General features: G+C 43.7%; 1 protein-coding gene and 1 pseudogene across 1 annotated transcript in view; both read right to left on the bottom strand.

The window, feature by feature from the left end:
• Nucleotides 1–3,281: 3,281 nt before the first annotated feature.
• The window catches only part of LOC126456192 (prostaglandin reductase 1-like), a 29,987-nt gene continuing 7,966 nt past the window's right edge, over nucleotides 3,282–25,302 (bottom strand). The window contains exons 2-3 of the mRNA XM_050091949.1: nucleotides 10,529–10,876; nucleotides 3,282–3,734 (exon numbers count right to left, since the gene is read on the bottom strand). Of these exons, the coding sequence (XP_049947906.1) occupies nucleotides 3,282–3,734; nucleotides 10,529–10,876 (801 nt within the window). The remainder of the gene's footprint in view (nucleotides 3,735–10,528; nucleotides 10,877–25,302) is intronic.
• Nucleotides 17,833–17,950, bottom strand: LOC126426552 (5S ribosomal RNA; annotated as a pseudogene).

The following is a 25,302-nucleotide window of genomic DNA, read 5'->3' on the forward strand; positions in this document are numbered from 1 at the left end:
CGTTTTTATGTTGATCAATGTGTTATATATGAGGATTTTGCCTGGTACTACAAAAGTCCAGCTCTGTCAATGTGTTTGGGGTTGTGGCTGTTACTGGCCGGCCGGTGTGGCCGTGCGGTTCTAAGCGCTTCAGTTTGGAACCGCGTGACCACTACGGTCGCAGATTCGAATCCTGCCTCGGGCATGGATGTGTGTGATGTCTTTAGGTTAGTTACGTTTAAGTAGTTCTAAGTTCCAGGGGACTGATGACCTCAGTAGTTAAGTCCCATAGTGCTCAGAGCCATTTGAACCATTTTGTGGCTGTTACTACCCCAAAATCATTTTAGAATCTAAGAGTATATAATGCAGATGTAATTTTTCTGATTTAAGAATTGTACTTTGTAGACAGAGAAAATTGTTGAATCTAGCTATCTTACTTCTGAAGCATGTCTACAGTTACCTGTTGGTTGGTATCACGAGCTCGAGCTGTTTACTAAATTGCGTCCATACAGAAAAAAATGACTAAAGAGGAATTTGTAGTGTGTTAATCATTACTAAATAATTAACACGTTGTCTATAGATTACAAGATAAGTGATCGTATCTCTTGTTAAATATGCCTGAGTACTATGATTGAAATTGGTAATGTAAGTCTCTAGTACTGTGGTAGCGACAACCGCCGTCCTAGTTTGGTAGAGAAGGAGGAATTATTGCTAATGGCATCGCCTCTGCCAGGCTCTGTCACAATAAATTTCAACGACTTTCGATACTCCTTTTGATAATTACTGGCAATAGTCGATGTTTGATATTTGTGACATAACCATTTGATCATATGTTTTGCTGTTTGTAATGTAAAAGTATTTTTTTAATAATCTTTAAAAAAAGGAATTGATTTAACCGTGCTGCAGCTCGCGTTGTTGCTGTTTGTAGGTTTCTGCCCTCTGTTACAGGCCAGACCGTATCGTGTAGTTCACCTGGTTGCAGTTGTTTGACTTCTCCTCGTGTTGACTGGCGCCAGTCGTTTCGCAAGCGTTGCCTGTCCGCTGGTGGCAGCAGCAGGGGTTACCGATATGTAGTAACTGTTGCCCTGTTTTTTGGGAGGCGTCGTTGTTTTCCCGGGTCGTGTGAGTGGACCAGTTCTGTTGCCGCTGGCGGCACGCATGGACTGCTGGATGGAAGGGCTGTGGTCACGAGGGTGTACGACATCGTCGTAAACCAGATCCTGCAGGCTTTAAGATGAGTGCATTTCAGTTCAAGTAGAGAAACCTCCACCATTGTGACACCTTGCGATTCTCCAGTGACTTGGTTTCGTGTTGCTGCTTGTAGTTTTGCCAAGGCGAAGAGCTACGACAGCAGTGCTTGGGGAAGGCGGATCTGATTAGGTTTCCTCGACTTCTTATTGCTATTTACTGCGTTCAGCTTGTTACAAATTGTTAAGTTCAACCAGAGGTATTTTTCCTGCCCGGTGGCCGGTAATGCCCCAGTTACCTGCCGTGTATGTAACGGCAGTGTACATTTCCTCGCCTTGCCACTGCTGTCCGGTAAGGCTTTTTTGATTGTAGGACGTTTATGACTCTTCTACTCCGGAGGTAGTGATTCCTTTCTCGTTCCAGGCGCTCTAAGCACAGCATTCTGGAGGGCGAAGTGCAGTCCGCCAGTTCCAGCTTTGGTGGGTTGTTCCATCCTTGCATTTGGTTTATTGGACGTCAGATAACTGCGGCCAGATTATCATTCGTTAGACTGCCACTAGGCATCTTGCGAAGTCAATGTAACTCTTTGCTGCCTATCTCATCGCTCGCGAAAGTGTTTGTTGCCAGACGTCTCAGAGGTTGATTAATGGAGCAACGTCTGTGACTGGTCCTTGAGTTTTGTTATTGTATTATTTATTACCGTACGTTGTAATGCCTACATAAAAGGTATACACGTCTAGTTAATAGTTCCGGTCGCCTTATGGAATAAATAAAGCAGTGTAAGGGTTGTGTTACAAGGTTACGATCATCTTATTTTACCTGTTTGGTGGTCAGTTGCCTGTTCCTTTTAATTAAACTTTGCTTGTATTTGCTGTTTTACGGCGGGATTCTAAATTTTTTATATAATTGCAGTTCCTGGTGTGTAGGACCTTTGGTCGTGATTGTGCTAATTTGCTTTAAAAAAAATCAATGTTTGTATTTTAGCAGAAAGCCTTAAAACCTTATTTACTGCCATTCCTGGCGTCTGATAACTTCTGCTGTGTTTGTGGCCACTTACCTTTTAATATTTCAACACCTGTAAGTTGTACTTGCAGCGAGTTCTTAAGAAGCCTTAATTTTATTGCCATTCTTGGCAGTAAAATTTTAAACATTATTTGTATCTGTATTTTCTGGTGATTTGCTACATTGTAATGCACTGAAAACACTATTATATACACAGTTGTTTATTCCTTTATCAATAACATGTGGTATTTTTTATTTATTGTTGAGTCTGGAGTTACTGTTTTAAAGAGAAATCTGTGTAATGTGTGCAACTGTAAAAGGCAACTAATAGTAACTGATTACTGCCCCGTACACAATCGTAACCGAATCCTACCTTCCCTTGATTACCAGGTTTCAGTGATTTTATACTGCCTCCCCTTGTGAGGTGTTTTCCATCAGTCGGTTATTGGAATTTAGTCTTCTCGGTCAATTCTATTCTTGGAGTCTTGCTTTGAAAGTGAATTCATTAGAGTTTTTAGAACCGTTAATAAATTTATTATGGCTCGGTATCTTTCCGCTCAACATCAGCTCCCTACCGCATATCAGCGACAGTGGTACTGTATAATCATCATGCCTTGTGGTACGTCACAGAAAAGTCCCAGCTTTCATTTGTCAGACATAGTGTTTCCGATCAGTGCACTTTCGATGCACCAAACGTGTCTCGTAATCAGAATGAGATTTTCACTTTGCACCGGAGAGTGCGCTTATATGAAACTTCCTGGCAGATTAAAACTGTGTGCCGGACCGAGACTCGAACTCGGGACATTTGCCTTTCGCGGGCAAGTGCTCTACGAACTGAGCTACCCAAGCACGACTCACGAACCGTTCTCACAGCTTTACTTCTGCCAGTACCTCGTCTCCTACCTCCCTGTGGGGACGGGGCGTGAGTCGTGCTTGGGTAGCTCAGTTGGTAGAGCACTTGCCCGCTAAAGGCAAAGGTCCCGAGTTCGAGTCTCGGTCCGGCACACAGTTTTAATCTTCCAGGAAATTTCGTGTCTCGTAATGTTCACGGTCACTAAGCTGTTGGCATAGAGCGAGCTGAGGCAGCTCACATTCGGGGAAGCGGCGCCGTGTCACACTTTAACGACCGCCTTGCCAAAGTTCTCCCCCTTCATAAGGCCGACGAAGGCCTGTGGCGTCTTCTCGAACCCGTCGGTCACCGTCTCCCTGTACTTGAGCTTGCCCTCCCTGATCCACTGTGCCATCTCAGCGAAGGCGCCGTCCCGGCGTCCCCACCGGGAGCCCATCTTGATCCCTTCCATCCTGAGCTGGCGGTCCTGCACCTGTGTCCCGGCTACGGGCGCCGTGGGGACGCTCTCCTGGTTGTACGTCGAGATGCTGCCGCAGAGGCAGACGCGGCCTCGGGGCCGCATGTTGCTCAGCACGGCTTGACTCAGGGCGCCGCCCACGTTGTCGAAGTAGGCGTCGACGCCCGAGGGCGCTGCCGCCGCTACCGCCTTCTCCACGTCCGACGTCTTGTAGTTGATCGCCTCGTCGAAACCCAGCTCCTCCTTCAGCCAATTCACCTGTGACCAGAAACGCAGTATAAGGTACAACTCAATTCAAAAACATTCTGTATGTCCACTCTTCTGACTGGAGCTCTTGGGTCCCCAAGGCCGTTCACTCCTATAACAGAATGAAACGGCTACAGCCGTCCTTATGATCTTATTTACCCTACTGGCCATTAACATTGCCACAAAGAAGAAATGCAGATGATAAACGGGTATTCATTGGACAAATATAGTAGAACTGACATGTGAATACATTTTCACACAATTTGGGTGCGTAGATCCTGAGAAATCAATACTCAGAACAACCATCTCAGGCCGTACTAACGGCCTTGATACGCCTAGGCATAGATTCAAAAACAGTTTGTATGGCGTGTGCAAGTACAGCTGCCCATGCAGCTTCAATATGATACCACAGTTCATCAAGAGTAGTGACTGGCGTGTTGTGACGAGCCAGTTGCTCGGCCACCATTGACCAGACGTTTTCAGTTCGTGAGAGATCTGGAGCATGTGCTAGCCAGGGCGGCAGTCGAACATTTTCAATATCCAGAAAGGCCTGTGCAGGACCTGCAACATGCGGGCGTGCATTATCCTGCTGAAATGTAGGGTTTCGAAGGGGTCGAATGAAGGGTAGAGCCACGGGTCGTAACACATCTGAAATGTAACGTCCACTGTTCAAAGTGCCGTCAATGCGAACAAGAGGTGACCGAGACGTGTAACCAGTTGCACCCCTTACCATCACGCTTGGTGATACGCCAGTATGGGGATGACGAATACACGCTTCCAATGTGCGTTCACCACGATGTCGCCAAACACGGATGCGACCATCATGATGCTGTAAACAGAAACTGGATTCATCCGAAAAAATGACGTATCGCCATTCGTGCACCCCGGTTCTACGTTGAGTACACCATCGCAGGCGCTCCTGTCTGTGATGCAGCATTATAGTCCACGCTGCTGCAAACGTCGTCGAACTGTTCGTGCAGATGGTTGTTGTCTTGCAAATGTCCCCATCTGTTGACTCAGGGATCGAGACGTGGCTGCACGATCCGTTATAGCTATGCGGATAAGATGGCTGTCATATCGACTGCTAGTGATACGAGGCCGTTGGAATCCAACACGGCGTTCCGTATTACCCTCCTGAACCCACCGATTCCATATTCTGCTAACAGTCATTGGATCTCGACGAACGCGAGCAGCAATGTCGCGATACGATAAACCTCAATCGCGATACGCTACAATCCGACCTTTATCAAAGTCGGAAACGTGATGGTACGCATTTCTCCTCCTTACACGAGGCATCACAACAAAGTTTCACCAGGCAACACCGGGCAACGGCTCTTTGTATATGAGAAATCATTTGGAAACTTAGCTCATGTCAGCACATTGTAGGTGTCGTCACTGGCGCCAACGTTGTGTGAATGCTCTGAGAAGCTAATCATTTGTTTATCATAGCATCTTCTTCCTGTCGTTTAAATTTCGCGTCTGTAGCACGTCATCTTCGTGGTGTAGCAATTTTAATGGCCAGTAGTGTATCTTATATATATATTTAATTCTAGCAGATACGTCATCCATCAAGGGACATGTTTGTTTTTTAATTATTAACATTCTGCAAGGCTGCATTGATGATATTCATATCTGGTCTCCAGACGGAAGACGACGACATCTCAACACAATATTTTTTGAGTTGAGGAAGCCTTCGCGCTAACTCGCTGAAATTGAAACGAAACAGCAGCGGCGGCTGTTTTATACACCACTGGTAGGTCCACCGCACGTGCGCGAACGTAACTGCCCTTTAGCGCAAGCAGGGCACCGGTGGTGAAAACTCGCGGAAACAATAAATCGATATCGAACTCTGCTGACATCCTCTGATGATGAAAACAAAGACCGTTCTTTTTAAATATCAAACAAAAGAGGGTGCCAAATATATCTTAAAGGATACTTCTTATCTTTGTGTATAACATTGTCAGATAGCCAGATTACAATAGCTTCGGTAACGCGACTCAGGGCAACCACTTGTGTCTCATCACACAACATTTTATGTTCTCCAATAAGCCAATTTTCCACAACCGCATATTTTTCTGGCTGAAATAAACGCATATGGTGATGGTGCTTCACGCGTCAGTCTTTTGTCCTATACACACTTTCTCGCAATGGCAGGGAATTTTGTAGACACCGAGATTCCTCAAACCCGGATCGTCCTTTACTGAACCCACCAGAGCTCTAGTCTTAACTGGAGGACGGAATACACTTGTAACATCGAACCTTTTTAAAATTGTTTCTATTTTTCAATATATGCTATCCGTGAAAGGTAGGAACGCCACCGATTTGCTTGTATCTTATGTTGGTTCCCACGGAGGTCCAATCCGTCGAGCATGACGGATATATCTCTCTTTATAGCCATTCTGCTCGAGCACTGTTTTTAAATAATCCAGTTCTTGAGCCAAACTACAACTGAGATGGCATAAGCTCTTCTTATCAATATACGTAGAACCCCTTTGTGTTGGCTTGGTGGTTGACAACTTGATGCACGAAGATATCGGTCCATACGATTGGGATTACGATAAACACTGTGTCCTAATGTCCCATAACCCCCCCTCTAGACCAATACATCTAGAAAAAGTTTTCCGTCCTTTTCAATTTCCTTCATAAACTTAATACTGGGATGCAGATAAGTAACATGATCGAGGAAAGTATCCAGAGCATCCCTTAAGAGAGTAGGACTAGCAGCCTTGCAACCTATGTCCTACTTTATTTGCTAGGTGTATTCCAATTTCTGTTTTCCTCTATAGTTCTTACCCTCTACAGCGCCGTCTACTATGTAAGTTATCCTTAGGTGTCTTAAGTGCCCCTTCGTGTCACCAGTGTTTTCCACATATTCAATTCCTTGCCTATTCTCTGGAGGTGCTCCTCATTCCTTAGCTTATCGGTCCATATAAGGTGTTATAAGACGTTACTACTTGATTGTGAGAAAAACGTAGAAATAGATGACAGCATAGGCTGTCTTGTAACGTATCCTAAAGTAGATGCTGACTCACACCGTGTGGCTCAAAGTATTGCTCAGATGTTCAAGTTAAGATGGGGTGCTGTTGTAGATAAGTTGGTGGCCGTCCAAGAATGAGGGACTCAATGACTTTCTGAAACACTCCCAGCAGGACACCACCAGTAGTGCGTTCTAAACACATTTTCATATTTCTAATGTTCTATTTTCCATCTTTTTAATTTTAAGTATTCCATACCTTAATTGGCGGAACGGAAAAACTGGTAGAAGCCGACCTCGGAGAAGATCAGTTTGGATTCCGTAGAGATGTTGGAACACGTGAGGCAATACTGACCCTACGACTTGTCATAGATTAAGAAAAGGCAAACTTACGTTTATAGCATTTGTAGCCTTATCGAAAGCTATTGACAATGTTGACTGGAATACTCTCTTTCAAATTCTGAAGGTGGGAGGGTTCAAATACAGGGAGCGAAAGGAATCAGTGGTTGAGAAGGGAGTGAGACATGTTTGTAGTCTATCCCCAATGTTATTCCATCTGTATATTGAGTGAGCAGTAAAGGAAACAAAAGAAAAATTCGGAGTTGGAATTAAAATCCGTGGAGAAGAAATAAAAACTTTGAGGTTCGCCGCTGACATTGTAATTCTGTCAGAGACAGCAAAGGACCTGGAAGAGCATCTGAACGGAATGGACAGTGTCTCGAAAGGAGGATATAAGATGGACATCAACAAAAGCAAAACGAGAATAATGGAATGTAGTTGAATTAAATCTGGTGATGCTGACGGAATTAGATTAGGAAATGAAACACTTAAAGTAGTAAAGGAGTTTTGCTATTTGGGGAGCAAAATAACTGATGATGGTCGAAGTAGAGAGGATATAAAATGTAGACTGGCCATGGCAAGGAAAGTATTTATGAAGAAGAGACATTTGTTAACATCGAGTATAGATTTAAATGTCAGGAAGTGGTTTCTGAAAGTATTTGTATGGAGTGTAGCCATGTATGGAAGTGAAACATGGACGATAATTAGTTTAGACAAGAAGAGAATAGAAGCTTTCGAAATGTGGTGCTACAGATGAGTGCTGAAGATTAGATGGGTAAATCACATAACTAACGAGGAGGTATTGAATCGAATTGGAGAGAAGAGAAATTTGTGGCACAACTTGACTAGAAGAAGGGATCCGTTGGTAGGAGATGTTCTGAGGCATCAAGGGATCACCAATTTAGCATTGGAAGGCAGCGTGGAGGGTAAAAAATCGTAGAGGAAGACCAAGAGATGAATACACTAAGCAGTTTCAGAAAGATGTAGGTTGTAGTAGGTACTGGGAGATGAAGAAGCTTGCAGAGGATAGAGTAGAATGGAGACCTGCATCAAACCAGCCTGTGGACTGGAGACCAAAACAACACCAATTGGTTTTAAGTTTACAAGTTTTTAGAGCTGCAAGATGGCTAAATTTTATTAAAATAAAGATGAATCAAATAAGCATAATGTTCTAAGTATGTACAATTTCATGTTGTGAAAACGCAACATGGCTTAGTAATTAGATGGCATGTCACTTGTGAACGGCAGCAAACAACAATCAAAACAGTAAAAAATATAAACCAAATTCTTGAAAAAGTAATGTATTGTAGAGTAGCTTCACACCTCTGCAAAAATAAAGTTTAACAAAATGTCAGTTTGGTTTCCAGAAGGGGTTTTCAACGGAAAATGCTATATATACTTTTACTAATGAAATATTAAATGCTCTGAGTAACCGGAAGTCACCTGTTGGAATTTTTTGTGATCTATCAATCTTTTGATAGTGTAAATCATGGAATACTTCTAGATAAGGTCAAGTAGTGTGGTATGAATGGGACAGTGCTCAAATGGTTGAAATCATACCTAGCTGGAAGAGTGCAGAATTTTCAAATAATCAGTTCATATGATATGCAAAAAACTGGTGATTTCTCAAACTGGGGAACAATCAAGAATGTGGTGCACAAGGTTCGGTCTTGGGTCCTCTGCTGTTCTTAATATATATTAATGACTTGCCATTCTATATCCACAAAGATGCAAAGCTGGTACTTTTTGCCAATGATACAAGTACAGCTATCACACCCAACAGACAAAAATTAACTGGTGAAATTGTAAACGATGTTTTTCAGAAAATCATTAATTGGTTCTCTGCAAATGGGCTCTCATTAAACTTTGACAAAACACAGTATATACAGTTCCACACTGTAAATGGAATGACACCATTAATAAATATAGACTTCGACCAGAAATCGGTAGCTAAGGTAGAATATTCAAAATTTCTAGGTATATGCATTGATGAGGGGTTGAACTGGAAAAAACACACTGAGGATCTGCTGAAACGTTTGAGTTCAGCTCAAAAAATGGTTCAAATGGCTCTGAGCACTATGGGACTCAACATCTTAGGTCATAAGTCCCCTAGAACTTAGAACTACTTAAATCTAACTAACCTAAGGACATCACACACACCCAAGCCCGAGGCAGGATTCGAACCTGCGACCGTAGCAGTCCCGCGGTTCCGGACTGCAGCACCAGAACCGCACGGCCACCGTGGCCAGATTCAGTTCAGCTACTTATGTTATTAGGGTCATTGCAAATTTTGGCGATATACATCTGGGTAAATTAGCTTACCATGCCTATTTTCCTTCTCTGCTTTCGTATGGCATTATTTTCTGGGGTAGCTCATCATTGAGTAAAAGAGTGTTCATTGCACAAAAGCATGTAATCAGAATAATTGCTGGAGCTCATCCAAGATCATCCTGCAGACACTTATTTAAAGAGCTAAAGATCTTCACTGTAACGTCACAATATATATCTACATCTATACCCCGCCAGCCACCTTACGGTGTGTGGCGGAGGGTAGTTATTGTACCACTATCTGATCCCCCCTTCCCTGTTCCATTCACGAATTGTGCGTGGGAAGAACGACTGCTTGTAAGTCTCCGTATTTGCTCTAATTTCTCGGATCTTTTCGTTGTGATCATTATGCGAGATATATGTGGGCGGTAGTAATATGTTGCCCATCTCTTCCCGGAATGTGCTCTCTCGTAATTTCGATAATAAACCTCTCCGTATTGTGTAACGCCTTTCTTGAAGTGTCCGCCACTGGAGCTTGTTCAGCATCTCCGTAACGCTCTCGCGCTGACTAAATGTCCCCATAACGAATCGCGCTGCTTTTCGCTGGATCATGTCTATCTCTTCTATGAATCCAACCTGGTAAGGGTCCCATACTGATGAGCAATACTCAAGAATCGGACGAACAAGCGTTTTGTAAGCTTATGGAATTTTTAATTAACAATCCGAACGAATTCAAAAGTAATAGCAGTGTACATGGCTACAACACTAGGTGAAAGGATGATCTTCGCTACTCAAGGTTAAATGTAACTTTGGCTCAGAAGGGGGTAAATTATGATGCTGTAAAAGTCTTTGGTCACTTACCTAATAGCATCAAAAGTCTAACAGATAGCCATATAGCATTTAAAAGGAAATTAAAAGAATTTCTTAATGGCAACTCCTTCTACTTATTAGATGAGTTTTTGGATATAGTAAGTGGGTAATTTCCCAACCACAACCAAAAAAAAAAAAAATATTGAGTGTCATGTAATATTTTGTGTAATGTAATATCTTGTATGGACACCTTTTATTAACCTGACACGTGCCACATCATTACGAAGTGTTGCATCCATGATCTATGGAACAAGTACTAATCTAATCTAATCTAATTTCTAATCCCCTCATCGTGAAACGCCCTTCAGGCAGGAAGAGACAGTGGACGAGTGAGCGTGGGTAGTTGCGGGATTACCTTTGCGTCGGAGCCAGCGATGCCGATGACCTTGCAGCCCTTGATGCGAGCTATCTGCCCGACTATCGACCCTACAGCGCCTGCTGCGCCACTGACGACCAGGGTCTCTCCAGGCTTAGGGTCGCAGATGTCGAGCAGTCCGAAGTAGGCGGTGGCTCCTGTCATGCCAAACACCCCCAACGATAGCGACATGGGTAGGTCCCCGTAGTCCGGCACCAGCATCGGCGGCAGGATGTCGCTGCCGGTGTCTGCCAAGGTAACCACCGTGCGGTCGCGCCAGCCCCAGAAGCCGACCACATATTGTCCTGCCGCGTACCCTGGTGCGCGGCTCTCCACGATGCGTGAGAGCTCAAATTTTGTCACTCGTGAGACTCAAAACCGTCATTTGAGGACGACACAGCAGTTTGTAATGTCTGTTATAAATTGTAATGGCTTCGATAGCAATATAATGTAATAACAACTAGATGATATAGTTGCAGTAACAACTAATATTGACAACTAAATCATCTAGCTGCTATCACTTTAATAACATCGCGCAGGTGGCCAATTCCCCAATTTTCTATTAGAAATGAAACAAGAGGTTAACTTAATTTTTAGTGCAGTAAAAAAAATACATCTTTACCGTGAATTCGTGAAACCGCCTTTGAAACTATGAGACAATAGTTCAAAAATATGCACAGTGTACAAATATACAGGGTGAAAAGTATTTAAACCGACAATCTCTGGGAGGTTGTATGGGACATCAAAACAAATATTTTTCCCTAATGTAATTTTTTCCTATGAGGATTATTTAAACAGGTGGAGGCCGTATTACGCTCTTCAGTTGTTAGAGGGAGTATTACGCTCTTCAGTTGTAGGCAACTGCTGTCCACCAGTGTAGTAGTGCATTATCTCTGTTTACTAATGGAACTATACACCTGGCGTGATTACACTGATATGGTTGGTGCGTACTACGTAGCGCATCACAACGGACGAGTTGCACAGCTGGTTTATCAACAGCAATATCCTAATCGCCGTATCCCGCATCATATGACCTTTGCTGCTGTGTACCAACGTCTGCATGAGACCGGGTAATTTAGCAGATTACCTGGACAGGGAAGCCGTCGCACGGTAAGACCGCTGCAATGTGAGGAAGCTGTCTTGTAGCATGTGGAGCGGGATCCTACAATCAGCACTCGTGCAATTGCACGTAACATGGGGACGAATCAGGCGAATGTGAGAACAGTCCTTTGGGAGCAATTGTTACGTCCATTTCACTTACAGCGTGTCCACAACCTGGAACCAGTTGATTATCCACCCAGAGCAGAGTTTTCGCAGTGGTACCTGGAACAGTGTGAAATGCATCCTACATTTCCATCCTCTGTGTTGTTTACCGATGAAGCAATGTTCGGGTGTGATGGAGTCTTCAACATGCACAATTCGCCTGTTTGGAGTGAGGATAACCCACATGCCACAGTTACTAGCGCTCATCAAGTGCGGTTCTTCGTTAGTGTGTGGGTCGAAGTTGATGGGTACTGTTTACTTGGGCCGTATCTGCTACCTAGGCCATTACGTGGCAGGTACCATTACAATTTTCTCGCCAGAGCATTGCCAGAATTGCTGGAAGACGTCCCGCTCCCTACAAGACAACGCATGTGGTTCCAACATGACGGGGCGCCTGCACATTTCAGTCGTCGTGTGCGTCGATTCCTGGACCGACGGTTCCTAGAAACATGGATTTGGAGAGGTGGTCCTCTACCATGGCTTGCTCGATCCCCAGATATGTCCCCTCTGGACCTTTTTTTGGGGAGAGATGTGCAACCTTGTTTACGCAACTCCTGTTGCATCAGAAGAGTATCTAGTTGCCCAGATAGTAGCAGCAGCAGGAGCAATTCAGGATACTCCTGGGGTTTTTGCCCTTGTTAGACAGAACATGATCCGACGGTGTAACCTTTGTTTACGTGACAATGGAGGCATTTTTGAAAATCTGCTGTAACTGAAATTGGGTTGTGGTAATGTGTTGTCTCTTGGTCATAAGAAAATGGAAAAGTATTTGTTGGTTTAATTAATTTGCCGCCAGAGAAATCTTCCTCTGCTGGCTTAAATACTCCTCATAGGAGAAAATGACAATCGGGAAAAATATTTCTTTTGATGTCCCCTACAACCTCCCAGAGTTTGTCGGTTTAAATACTTTTCACCCTGTATAAGTGCAGTAACTAAGTTAGGAAACAACAGGCTTTCTGTATGACTGCCGGAATTGCTTTGTTTGTTTATCATATGATTCTGTAAACGTCTCTATGTCAAGGCCTCTACATAACTCTACAGACAGCCGTTCGTGCATCGCAGTTGGATTCTGACAGAGGCTGCCTGGTGTCTGGGATTTTCTTAAGGTGACTTGACTCTAGGACATTCTTAGTAGTGAAGAATAACTGTGTTAAAACTTCATGTGCGGTACGACATTTTCACCCCTCTCAGTGTTCATGACGTCGTATATCATGATATATGTGTCATGTAATGATACACATTCGTAGTTACATTCGGCAGCATAAGTGCTTAGGTCTGCAAAATGTGTTGCGAATAGAATCAGTAGCAAAGAAGTAATAAATTTATACATCATATACAATGTGCAGTTTATCATGCACAACAGTGTTTATGATGTCGTATTTCCTCAGCTTTGTGTGGTACGATGACATAATTATGTATGTGAATTTAGCGGCAGCTGTGGATACAGTCTGTTAAAAGTACTGCGAATACAAAAGTAATAAATTTAGACGTCATACATGATGCAGTAGTTATTTACATTTCGTTGTTACTGACGTCATATCTCCTGATCTATGATGGGTAGGTGCCTATTACTCTCGCAGCTATTGACAGTAAGGGATATGTGTATCAAGTTTGGCTGTAGTCGGTCAAGTGGTTGAGGAGAAAAAAAACACACAGAGATAGATCAATATTCTATAATATGTGTGGATTAAGAAGACTGTAGGCTTTTAAAATAGTAGATGACAGTCTGCCAGAAAAAAAAAAGATTCATCACCATCAACAACTGTCTTTAGAGAGATGATGGTATCATAGATGCATAATGAGGGCTTGTAGTGTTACTGATTCGTTTGTCATGGTCATTGGCCATCAGATGGCGCCAGGAGATCTGCTTCGACAGAGCAAGTAGTAACTATGCTGTGTTTAGAGGTGAACAGTGTTTTCAAAATGGTTCAAATGGCTCTGTGCCCTATGGGACTTAACTGCTGAGGTCATCAGTCCCGTAGAACTTAGAACTAATTAAACCTAACTAACCTAAGGACATCGCACACATCCATGCCTGAGGCAGGATTCTAGACTGTAGCGCCCAGAACCGCTCGGCCACCCCGGCAGGCCAGTATTTTCAAAATCCATTCTAGGATACTACTGTGTACTCCTGATGAGTACATATAGTCCTGTTGGACAAAATGAGCCATCTGAATGGGGTCGCACTGTGGCCACGCAGGTTGATGGACAGGCTTATCAAAGGGTTGCTGTACATGTTGGGCACAGTGTATCGAATGTCTGTCGCAGCTTCCAGCAGTTGTCTGTAGGATGTTCCCAAATATGTCGATCATCTTCTGGATGTCTGTTTAGTACAGGCGCACTACAAGATCATCGTATTGCGACGGTAGCACAGGCTGACCAAGAACCAAGCAGGGAAACATTCTGGTGACATGTTGCCCGGGGAAGTACCTACTGGCAGCAGCACTAACAATCACCTGCACTCTGGTGACCCTACTACTGACTTCATGACACGCCAAGCATGGGTACCCTGGCCTCCTCAAAGATCCGGCATCCGGCTGGGGGGGGGGGGGGGGGGGGGAGTGGAATGGTGTTCCATTGTCAGTGACGAGTTTCTGAGTTTCTGTCTATACGTGAATCAGATGTACACCTGTACGGCGTTTACCTGGTGCATGCCTTGCTCTTGAGTGCATTCCCCCACGACACACAAGTTCCTCCCCCAGGTTTCATGGAGTGGGACGATATCATATAAGACTCGCAGTCACATTTGGTTAAATTAACCTGAGCACACAGGTTCCCTTCAGTGTCGCCAAAACCTCCACCATAACATCACTTTTGCTGACGTCTGGGTCCCATGGTCCACGGATACCAATTATCTAGGTGTCCTGAAGGATAAAAAACTGCTCTCCCATCGACATGCAGAATACGTCACCCAAATTTGGCAGAAGCTGATAAAAGCATTGTACCCGCTCTTCAGCAGCAGGGAGCTGACTCTAGGAGCCAATCTCCGACTGTACCAGATGGTTGTCCAGGTTGTCCACCCTTTCCTCACCTATGGCTCCTCTGCAGGCCTCTCCAGCGCCTGCAGAGTAAGGTGCTTTGGTGGAGCCTACATGCCGCTCCACTCATGAAGATTGTTACCCTACATGAGGAGTCCAGACGTTCGTTCGAGAGGAAGTGAGGCTTCTCTACAACGAAGTGGATACCCTGCACGATACAGTCAATGGATTGCAACACATTGGTAGAATGATTGCCCAGCACTGGCACAGCCACCCTGTCGCTCTTACCATCCTCAAGGACTCAGTTACGGACCATGTTTAATGGTAGGCCTGGTACAGTCACTAATTATGGGTGTTTCAACACGTCCACTCATTTCATGATGTCCCTGTTGCGAGTAGCTCTGCAGTTGTGTCCCATCTTCTCAGCAACCTTGAACTTCCACCGTCAGAGGGTGGTGGGACTACAAGTTCCACTGCCACACCTTCAACGTGCAGTAAAAAAAAAAAATTTTAAAAAAAAAATTACATCACAGGCTGTTATCTCTGTGCCATTACAATTCCTTGGAAAGGATTACAATTCCTTGGAAAGGAAGCTGATGTGCTTTTACAGCATTACAATACAGGTTCTCAGGTGTGCAGCAAAATCACAACATCTCTTGCCAATTGAAAACGTATATGGGATATGGTGAAAGAGGAACTTACTCATTTTCCAAAGCCGGCACGAACAATTGCCGAACTGCAAATAAGGTGCAAGATCCTCATGGTAGCTTATCGCAGTATGTCATTCGGTACATTTACGATAGTTTTCATTCGAGAAAAGACGAATGCGTTGCCACAGGCTGGAGGCACTGTGCACTGATGCGACTGTTCGGGCACCCTTATCTGTGATATGTGTTTCATTTTCTCTGATTTTGCTATCGCATTCTCCTACAATGGTGAAATAACTGTATGTGTGTGTGTGTGTGTGTGTGTGTGTGTGTGTGTGTGTGTGTGTGTGTGTGAGTGTGTGAATTCCTAAGGGACCAAACTGCTGAGGTGATCGGTCCTTCGACTTACACACTACATAAACTAATTTGAATTAACTTACGCTAAGGACAACAAAACACACACCCATGCCCGCGGGAGGACTCGAACCTCCGGCGGGAGGGGCCGCGCGATGCGTGACATGTTGCCTCTATCCGCGGCATGAAGTAACTGTCACATCATTAAAATAAGGCAAACGAATTAAAATTCATGTAGAAGAATTTAACACTTTGAAGTTCGCCGATGACATTGTGATTTTCTTAGAGGTGGAAAATAACTAGGAAGAGCAGTCGAATGGTGTGGGGAGTGCCTTGAAAAGAAAAAATAAGTTAACAGACTCGCTGTCACATTAACCCGAGCACACTGATTCCCTTCAATGTCGCCAAAACCTCCACCATAACATCACCGTTGCTGACGTCTGGGTCCCATGGTCCACGGATACCAATTATCTAGTTGTACTGATGGATACTTCTTCAGCACTTTTTAAAGACATTTCTCGTGAAGAAAATCAGTAGTTTGGATAAACTACTTCAAAAATGCACAGCAGCATTTGCCATGGCTAGCGCTTTTGGTCATAGTAGGTGGTGGCGGTGAACGGAACTGCTGACGTTCGTAGAGTCACAACACCTGTTCCATTCACCACAGCCACCTACTATCTTGGTGTAAATGGTCTGAAGACGGTAACATTCTACCAGAGCATAACGTATTAGCGAGTTTGTTCCGTGTACGTAGTTAGACAGTAACAATGTATCGCAGACAGGTGCGTGAACAATGTATGTAGATGACCTTGGAGACTTGCTCCTCAACTTGGTCCTATGGAACCAGACCTGTAAAATAAAAATAAAAACAAAAAATGTCAGCATTCGAGAGGGGACGTGTAGCTGCACTCAGAATAGTCGCTTGGATTAAAGCTCGACATTTGAATGGGAGCGATGCCACTATTCGACGATGTTGACTGGAATGGGTGAACCACGTGTGCACAAAATGTCAAAAGGGGAACTGTCGTCCTAGAGACATAACAGATCGTGGGGACCGAGCAATCGTCAGAGAGGCTCTCATAGCGCTGGATTTATCACTATCATCGATCTGCCATGCAACTGATGCTTCACTGACCACAAGGACCATTAAGTGGAGGTTCACAGAAAAGTGGCTAAGCTCACCAATGATATCTGTCCACTAGCTAGCCCATTTGCAGTGGTGTCGGGCATGTTCTGCCTGGAATTTCGTTGACTGGTATGGGACTGTCTCCAGTAATGAGTCCCGTTTCCAAATGTCCCGACGACCAGCGAAGAAGTATCTGGAGACGCCCCAGACAGCAGTGTTATATGAACCTGACTCTCACCCGTCATAAGACGCGACAAACAGGAGTCATGGCCTGGGGTGCCATTCCGTTTCACTCATGCATAGCAAACTTACAGCGCAGCGTTGGGTCGATGATATTCTACACCCCGTCTATCTGAGCTTCATGGGAAGCTATCCGGGGCTTACATATCAACGAGATAGTACCAGACCGCACACGTCTCTGTTGCTTGTCTTTCTGCTTGCCGAACACTGCCTTGGCTAGTAAGTTCACCGTATCTCTCCCCCAGCTGAAAACGTTGGGATCATTATGGGCACGACTCTCCAAACTACTCGGGATTTTGACGATCTAACGCGCCAGTTGGATAGAATCTGGCACGATGTGTCTCTGGAGGACATCCAGCAACTCTATCAGTGAGTGATAAGCCGAATAACTGATTGGAATAGGGCCACAGTTCAGTTTGTGAAGTTTTTTGTCTTGAACAGCTAATACAATTTTTGTGAGATTTTAATTTGTTTGCCAGTACATGTACATCACACTCCCTCCGTCTTCAGGCCACGAGTGGCCTACCGGGACCATCCGACCGCCGCGTCATCCTCAGTGGAGGATGCAGATAGGAGGGGCGTGGGGTCAGCACAGTGCTCTCCTGGTTGTTATGATGGTATTCTTGACCGAAGCCGCTACTATTCAGTCGAGTAGCTCCTCAATTGGCATCACGAGGCTGAGTGCACCCAGAAAAATGGCAACAGCGCATGGCGGCCCGGATGGTCACCCATCCAAGTGCCGACCATGCTCGACAGCGCTTAACTTCGGTGATCTCACGGGAACCGGTGTATCCACTGCGGCAAGGCCGTGGTCCCACATGTACATCACACCTACCGATTTCCGTCCCATTCGGATAATTGGTTGGTGGAGTGTCTTTCTTTTGTCTAATAGTGTATTTAACTTAGCGGACTAACACTCTTCCTGTCGACGCAGCCGTCAGGAAGGAGGAAAGTCGGTTGTGCCCCCTGTCTCTGAATTGTTCAAACTTTGTTCTGCGTGCGGCCGTATTTCAACTGTTTGTGCATCGCATTTTCTGAGGCGGAAGTTGGGTATCAGTCCAGAAGATGCCTAAATGAGCGTGAGAAACAACCCAAACACCACACACGGAGTGGCCAGCCATAGTCGCTAACCCCCTCGCGAATTCTGTTGTGGTCTGGACCACCTCCCTGTATTGCAAGCTAGCGCGCTGCGCGTTGTGCTGCACGAGCAGCTAAAGCCGAGTTTTCCTAGATGCAAGAATTTTCCTCAGCTCAGCACGCAATGCGCCCAGCAGAGTGCGTCTTCCCCCTTCACTGCTGAAAATAGTGAAACTGTTTCGTCACAGAGCGCAATACGCTTCAGGAGTGACAGGCCGACTGGTTCTGGACAAATCTCATGCTTTCTAATAAAGCATTCGCTACAAGTCAAGTTCAGTTCGTGGGCAGGATGGTTACAAAGGACACGAGAAAGCTATAAGGACGTCTCGGTGCCTAGGAACATGAACTGTAAAGTTACGCGTTGTCAGCAACATATTATTGATCTTTCTCTTTGCCTTGCCTAATTCTGGAGGAATCCACTTTTCCATCATTCATTGTATGCTTACTCATCAGAAAACCCAGGACTTTCTTTTATTTCCAGACCATCCATCAATACTGTACAGTACGTTAACACTTTGGTTAAAGCCATAACACTTTCGCTACGGTCGCAGGTTCGAATCCTGCTTCGGGCATGGATGTGTGTGATGTAATTAGGTTAGTTAGGTTTAAGTAGTTCTAAGCTCTAGGGGACTGATGACCTCAGAAGTTGAATCCCATAGTGCTCAGAGCCATTTGATTTGAACCATAACACTTCGTTTGAAATCTCTTCCTAGACACCACGTGTGAATTAAATAGGCAATGCGCTTCTGATTTCATCTTCTAAGAAACCACAAGTGTGCAATGTAAAACGACGCAAAACGCAGAGAAAAATTCCTGTTTCTAGGATAATCCGGCTTAAGACTAGCAGAAACTAGCGTAATTAAAGCAGGACCTGTGGGTGAATCAGACTGAGAAGTGAGGTACTAAAATTAAAATATGGGGTGTTTTGTTTGCTCACCAAAATTACTGACGGTGGCCGAAGTGGAGAGAATATACAAAGTAGACTGCCAATAACACTTAAAGAGTTTCTGAATGGAAGTGGCATGGAATGTGAATCTGTGTTATGATGTCTTTTCTGGAAGTGTTCATCTGGAGTATAATCTTGTAAACAAATGAAAACGACGATGAACAGTTCAGTTAATAGAAGAAACCTATAGGTAATAAGAAGATACTGTACCTAACCCTGAGAAAGTACATTTATGGTCCAACTAGATAAAACGAGACATCGGTTAACTGGGTGCATACTGAAGCATCAAGTATCCGCAAGTTAAATAATGTAAGAAAGTATGGGCGATAAAATTGAAAACGTATAAGAGCTTATACATAACGCCAATTGTGTCACCATTGTGACACGAATATTCTAAAGTAATTCAGTAATTCATAGCAGCGTCTGATAGTTTCTGAAAGCTATCCTGGCAGACTAGCAAATGACGACACTTTTGAATAACTTCCTTACGATGACGACACATATTGAAACGAGCAGTGAGAATACTGTTATCAAATGCTTTGTAAGCATTCGTTGCGGAATGAGTATCTGTAAATATAAATCGAGATAACTATATCTGTATCTCCAGTTTTTCCTGATATGATAGTGTTACAACAGAGATACAAAAACATCAAGGGATTATTCAACCATCATACTTTTTTTTGTCATCAGTCTTCTGGCTGGTTTGATGCGGCCCGCTACGAATTCCTTTCCTGTGCTAACCTTTTCATCTCCGAGTACTACTCGCAACCTACGCCCTCAATTATTTGCTGCATGTGTTCCAGTCTCTGTCTTCCTCTACAGTTTTTGCCCTCTACAGCTCCCACTAGTACCATGGAAGTCATTCGCTCATGAATTAACAGATGTACTATCATCCTGTCCATTCTCCTTATCCGTGTGTTCCACTATTTCCTTTCCTCTCCGATTCTGCGTAGAACTTCCTCACTCCTTACCTGATCAGTCCACCTAATTTTCAACATTCGTCTGTAGTACCACATCTGAAATGCTTCGATTCTCCTCTGTTGCGGTTTCACTACCATACAATGCTGTACTCCAGATGTACATTCTCAGAAATGTCTTCCTCAAATTAAGGCCGATATTTGATATTAGTAAACTTCTCTTGGCCAGGAACGCCTTATCTGCCGTAGCTAGTCTGCTTTTGATATCCTTCTTGCTCCGTCCGTCATTTGGTTATTTTACTGCCTAGGTAGCAGAATTCCTTAACTTCATCCTGATTTTAAGTTTGTCGCTGTTCTCATTTCTACTGCTTCTCATTATCTTCATCTTTCTTCGATTTACTCTCAATCCATACTTTGTAATCATTAGACTGTTCATTCCGTCCAGCCGATCATGTAATTCTTCTTCACTGTCACACATTATAGCAATGTCATCATCGAATCGTATCATTGATATAGATGTACAGATTGAACAATAGGGGAGAAAGGCTACATCCTTGTGTTACACCCTTGTTAATACGAGCACCTCTTGCTTGGTAATCCGTTCTTATTATTCCCTCTTGACTGTTGTACGTATTGTATATGACCCGCCTCTCCCTATAGCTTACCCTTACGTTTCTCAGAATTTCGAACATCCTGCACCATATTACATTGTGGAACGCTTTTTCCAGGTCGACAAATCCTGTGAACGTGTGTTGATTTTTATTTAGTCTTGCTTCCATTATCAGCCGCATCGTCAGAATAACCTCTTTCGTGCCTTTACTTTTCCTAAAGCCAAACTGATCGTTACCTAGTGCATCTTCAGATTTCTTTTCCGTTCTTCTGTGTATTATTCTTCTCAGCAACTTGGATGCACGAGCTGTTAAGTTGATTGTACGACAATTCTCGCACTTGTCAGCTCTTGCCGTCTTCGGAATTGTGTGGATGATGGTTTTCCGAAAGTCAGATGGTATGTCGCCAGACTCATACGGCCGGCCGCGTCATCTGGTTGTCGCTCGAGTCTGATTTCATTCTTCCCATCTCCACCTCGGACGCCCAATCACCAAGCTGGAGGTGTGGCACGTTAGGCGACGCATGACTTCATCCGATGTCTTGGCGGCAAAATCACCAGAGGGCGCGTCGGTGAGCTGAGCGTCGTCAACTTGGCTTTGTCATTGTGCGGACGTTTCCAGCAGCCAACTAGGAACCGTCGGTGTGAGGTCCACAGCCCTGGCAGCAGATGGATTTTCCTCAGCCTCCTGCAACTTGTCATCATTTCACGAATCATTTTCTGCAGACATCCATCTCTTCTTTCGTCGCTTGGGCGACTTCTGCTTGCGGGAACACATGACCGCGTCCTGTGGATCACTGCAAACAGTAGGCACCTCCCGCATCTCCGTGTCCGAACTCTAACCGATTTGCTGATGCTCTCCTTCCTTACACGGCTGGGATGCAGACGTGGTCGCTCTTTCTCTTAGTACTTCCCTGTAAGACCGTAGCGCGTTTACCACAAGCGTGGCCGGAACTTCAATCGGCAGCTTGAAGATTCGTATGTTCCGAACGCCGAGTCCTGCATGGTAGACAGTTACTCCATCCACGTTTCCATCCGAGTGGTGGAAACGATATCCATCGGTGGAACGGCGAAGAAGTCGTTCACACGCACTTTCGCCGACAAGTTTCAGGTAAAGTGTGCTGGAGACGATCGAAAGATGTGTATCGATAAGTTTCTGTGGATCGACGTACATTACTTCATGCAGGAAACTCTCTACTTCGTATGCCTTATGCCGTACGTCCTGAGAATTGAGCGTTATTTAATCGTGACCTTTCCATAAGAAAGCGCCATCGTCGTTCGAGGTGATATATTTACACTGCAATACCACTACCTGCGCGCATAAACAACGACCCGCTGGATGAGAGCCGTACAGAGCCCCGCGCACGTCCGCTTCAAAACACGGCTGGGAGCCGACTGACCTCTATACGAGTGGTACTTCCGCCATCATACTACCAACGTAAATGTTGTGTTTGACACTCAGACGTTACTTTCCAATTGTTACGTTTTGGAAGTCCGAAGATATTTTCTTCCTAAGTAACACACACTCAGGTATATCATATTTTCTTGCTATCAACAGATGCCATTTTCCACAAATGCCATTTTCATCCAGGGGCTTTACTTGCAAAATTTACGTCATTCAAGCATTGGTCATAAAAAGCATTTATTGAGTCATCATTGACATTTTTCCGTTGTTCCTACTTGTATTCATTTTTTTCTCTCTGTTTCCTGAGCGTGAGCATGAATATCGCTAGTTAATTGTGTCGAAATAAAGAGTCAAAAATAATTATTTAATACGGTGCATGCCTATTTCTACCGGAAAATGTTTTAGGCAGCTATTTCTGACAACAGCGGCCTATATTTCCTTCTTCCCTACTGTATAGCAAGAAATTTTGTGATAGTGTGATTCAAGATAAGGTACGAACCTTCATTGTTAATTTGGATGCTGCGTTCTTGAGCATACAATCAACAAATAATCTGTACTTGCGACAGTAGAACTTTTCTTTATAACGCGTATGATCGTTGTAGAGTCGCTTAATCGAGAGTGTGTTTGTCAGTACAATGCAAGGGAGATGGAAATGTGACAATGGGGTTCCCACTGCAATGATTCTTTAATTACGTGACCATTACGGCACTCCAACCCCAGTTCTCGATACCAGTAATATCGTACTACTTTTCTGCGAAGTAACAGACATATTTTTGTGACAATATTCACATTTGGTTTTATTAATGTATAGGTACTCCGATGTATCGACATATTACAGTGATATTGTTCTTGTGTGTATTCATTTCTGTGAGACTGTCATAATCTTTGACTAACTTGTAACCGTTTTGGCGCGAATGCGCACAGAGCAGTCTTTGTCTCACTTTGCAGAAGTGAAGTTGTTATTTCGCTTTGTAAAAGAACAGTCAGGTCTTGTGTTTGGTTAAAGTGGAAATTAAATATATGATGATTGATACAAAACCAATTTCTTGATGATGTGCCAATTAAGAAGAAGTATATGTGAATTTACAAGAAGTTTAATATAAATGAGGATCGTGAACACCAAATCAAAAATTATTTCTGCCATACCATTGTTCTGATCTGGGATTGTTTGATCATTAAGAATTTCCTGAAAAACGCATTTGTTAGGTCTTCAAATTTTGCTAAAATACAGATCTGGACTTGTAGCAGTCAAAGTTGAATCACCCTAGAATCAACAAGATGAGCCATAACAACGTCGACGAAATCTACGTGGGAATACATTCAAGATAAGTACCAAAATTAATGACTTTTTTACAGTGACTTCATTATTTCCATTCTGACGATACCATTCACAGCCAATAACTTTGTTGTTGCCCAATAAAGCGAACATATGCTGCGTGAGCAACATTATTAATCTGATTGCAAGTGGTGGTATTGTTAGACCACCTAATGTTTTATGCGCAGGTTGGTGGCAGGGGGGGAGAGGGGATGGGGACCGTGAGAGATCATATAAATAATTTACAGAGAAATAATGCTGTGTTTGTTCAAGTCTTCATATGTTTTCATGCTTCTCTCCGCGTTAGTCTATCCAGTGCAATCGATGCATATTTGCTGCAATCTACAACCATTTGAACCATCGTGGTATCCGATAATTTTTAACTCTTGCTCACCACTTCTGTATATTATTAGAACCATCTAGGTCTCCCTTCACAATTTTTAACCCTTTCTCACAACTTCTAACCATTATGAAGCAGGTAATTCTTTCATACTTCAGATAGTGTCCAAGCAATCGATATCTTCTTTTAGTTAAGTAGTGTCATAAATTTATTTTTTCCTTGTTTTACTGACTCCGACTTGATTTCTTATCCGATATGCCCATCTAATATACATCCATTTTTCTGCATCAGCGTATTTCAAAAGTTGTACTCACTCTGATGAGTGTATCGTCCACATTTTTCTTTCATACAAAATTACACATGAATTAATTTTAGAAAGGACTTTTGAACATTTAAATTTATATCCAGTATTAAAAAAACATTTATTTATTCTTCCAATTTATATGTGGCATTTATATGTGGCATACCAAATTAATTTGATCTGTTTATACATACTTTTAGGTTATCCAGGTCTGCGCAATGCGATCGAGATTCTTAAATAAATGTATTTGTTCTGTTTTCTATGTAGATAACCTAAAGATGCCTAAATAAGACGAAACGCGTAGTTGAAAACTAAAAAACTAAAACTGCAACCAAGACTGTTTTTAACAAATACTATTTATTTATTCATTTTTCGAAAACAGAATTCTTAGTATTGTCAATCTATGTTTAAGGTACTCTGTTCTTCAGCCATCGTCAGATATTTTGCTGCGTACGGAGAAGAACTTATCCATTACTTTTAGTGTTTGATTTCCTCATCTAACTTCCTCAGCATCGCTTGACTTGTGATCCGTCCGGCTTGCTTTCATGAAATTCATTTGCAATGGTATTTCTGCGCTTTCTAGGTTATTGGATGATTCAATAGTTCTGTCGAAACTTTCTCTGTCATGGGGTTTCTTGAGAAGCAAGTGTGAGATTCTTTGGGCTCGTGAGCATTGCTTTGGGAGCAGCGCTTTGGGGTATATGGTGGATCACAGCGAGGTGCCGCGAATGACTCGGACGTCGACGCCAGGCGCTGGGGTAGTGGCTGTAGCGTGTCTAGAAGGTGGCTGTTGCCTGTGTAGTGGCGTGGCCCGGCTTGCCACTGATAGACGAAAGTATCTCTAAGTGCTCTACTAGCATAATGAACAACAGATCAGGAAGCTGTGTGCTATTTTGGAATTCTGTGGAGCGAACTCTAGTGTAGCCTGCAGTGAATTGCTGACACTGTCAAGTACTCTTACTTTGGTATCCTATCGCCACCATATTATTTCTAGCTAGGCTAGAGAGCTAAGTTACGTGTTGACGGTTTTCTTTTGCCGAGTCCTCCAGAAAGCGGCGAGAATTTTTGTACTACCTGCACTGTTCCCGGACTCTGATTACATCAGATAGCCGAGTTACGTTTATGCTCATGTCAGCGTTTGAACAGCGCTGTGACCTCAAGTCGGTCGTGTTTTTTTAACATTCAAACCAGTAGCTAT

Source organism: Schistocerca serialis, chromosome 1 (assembly GCF_023864345.2).
Source record: "Schistocerca serialis cubense isolate TAMUIC-IGC-003099 chromosome 1, iqSchSeri2.2, whole genome shotgun sequence".
NCBI classification, from domain to species: Eukaryota; Metazoa; Arthropoda; class Insecta; order Orthoptera; family Acrididae; genus Schistocerca; species Schistocerca serialis.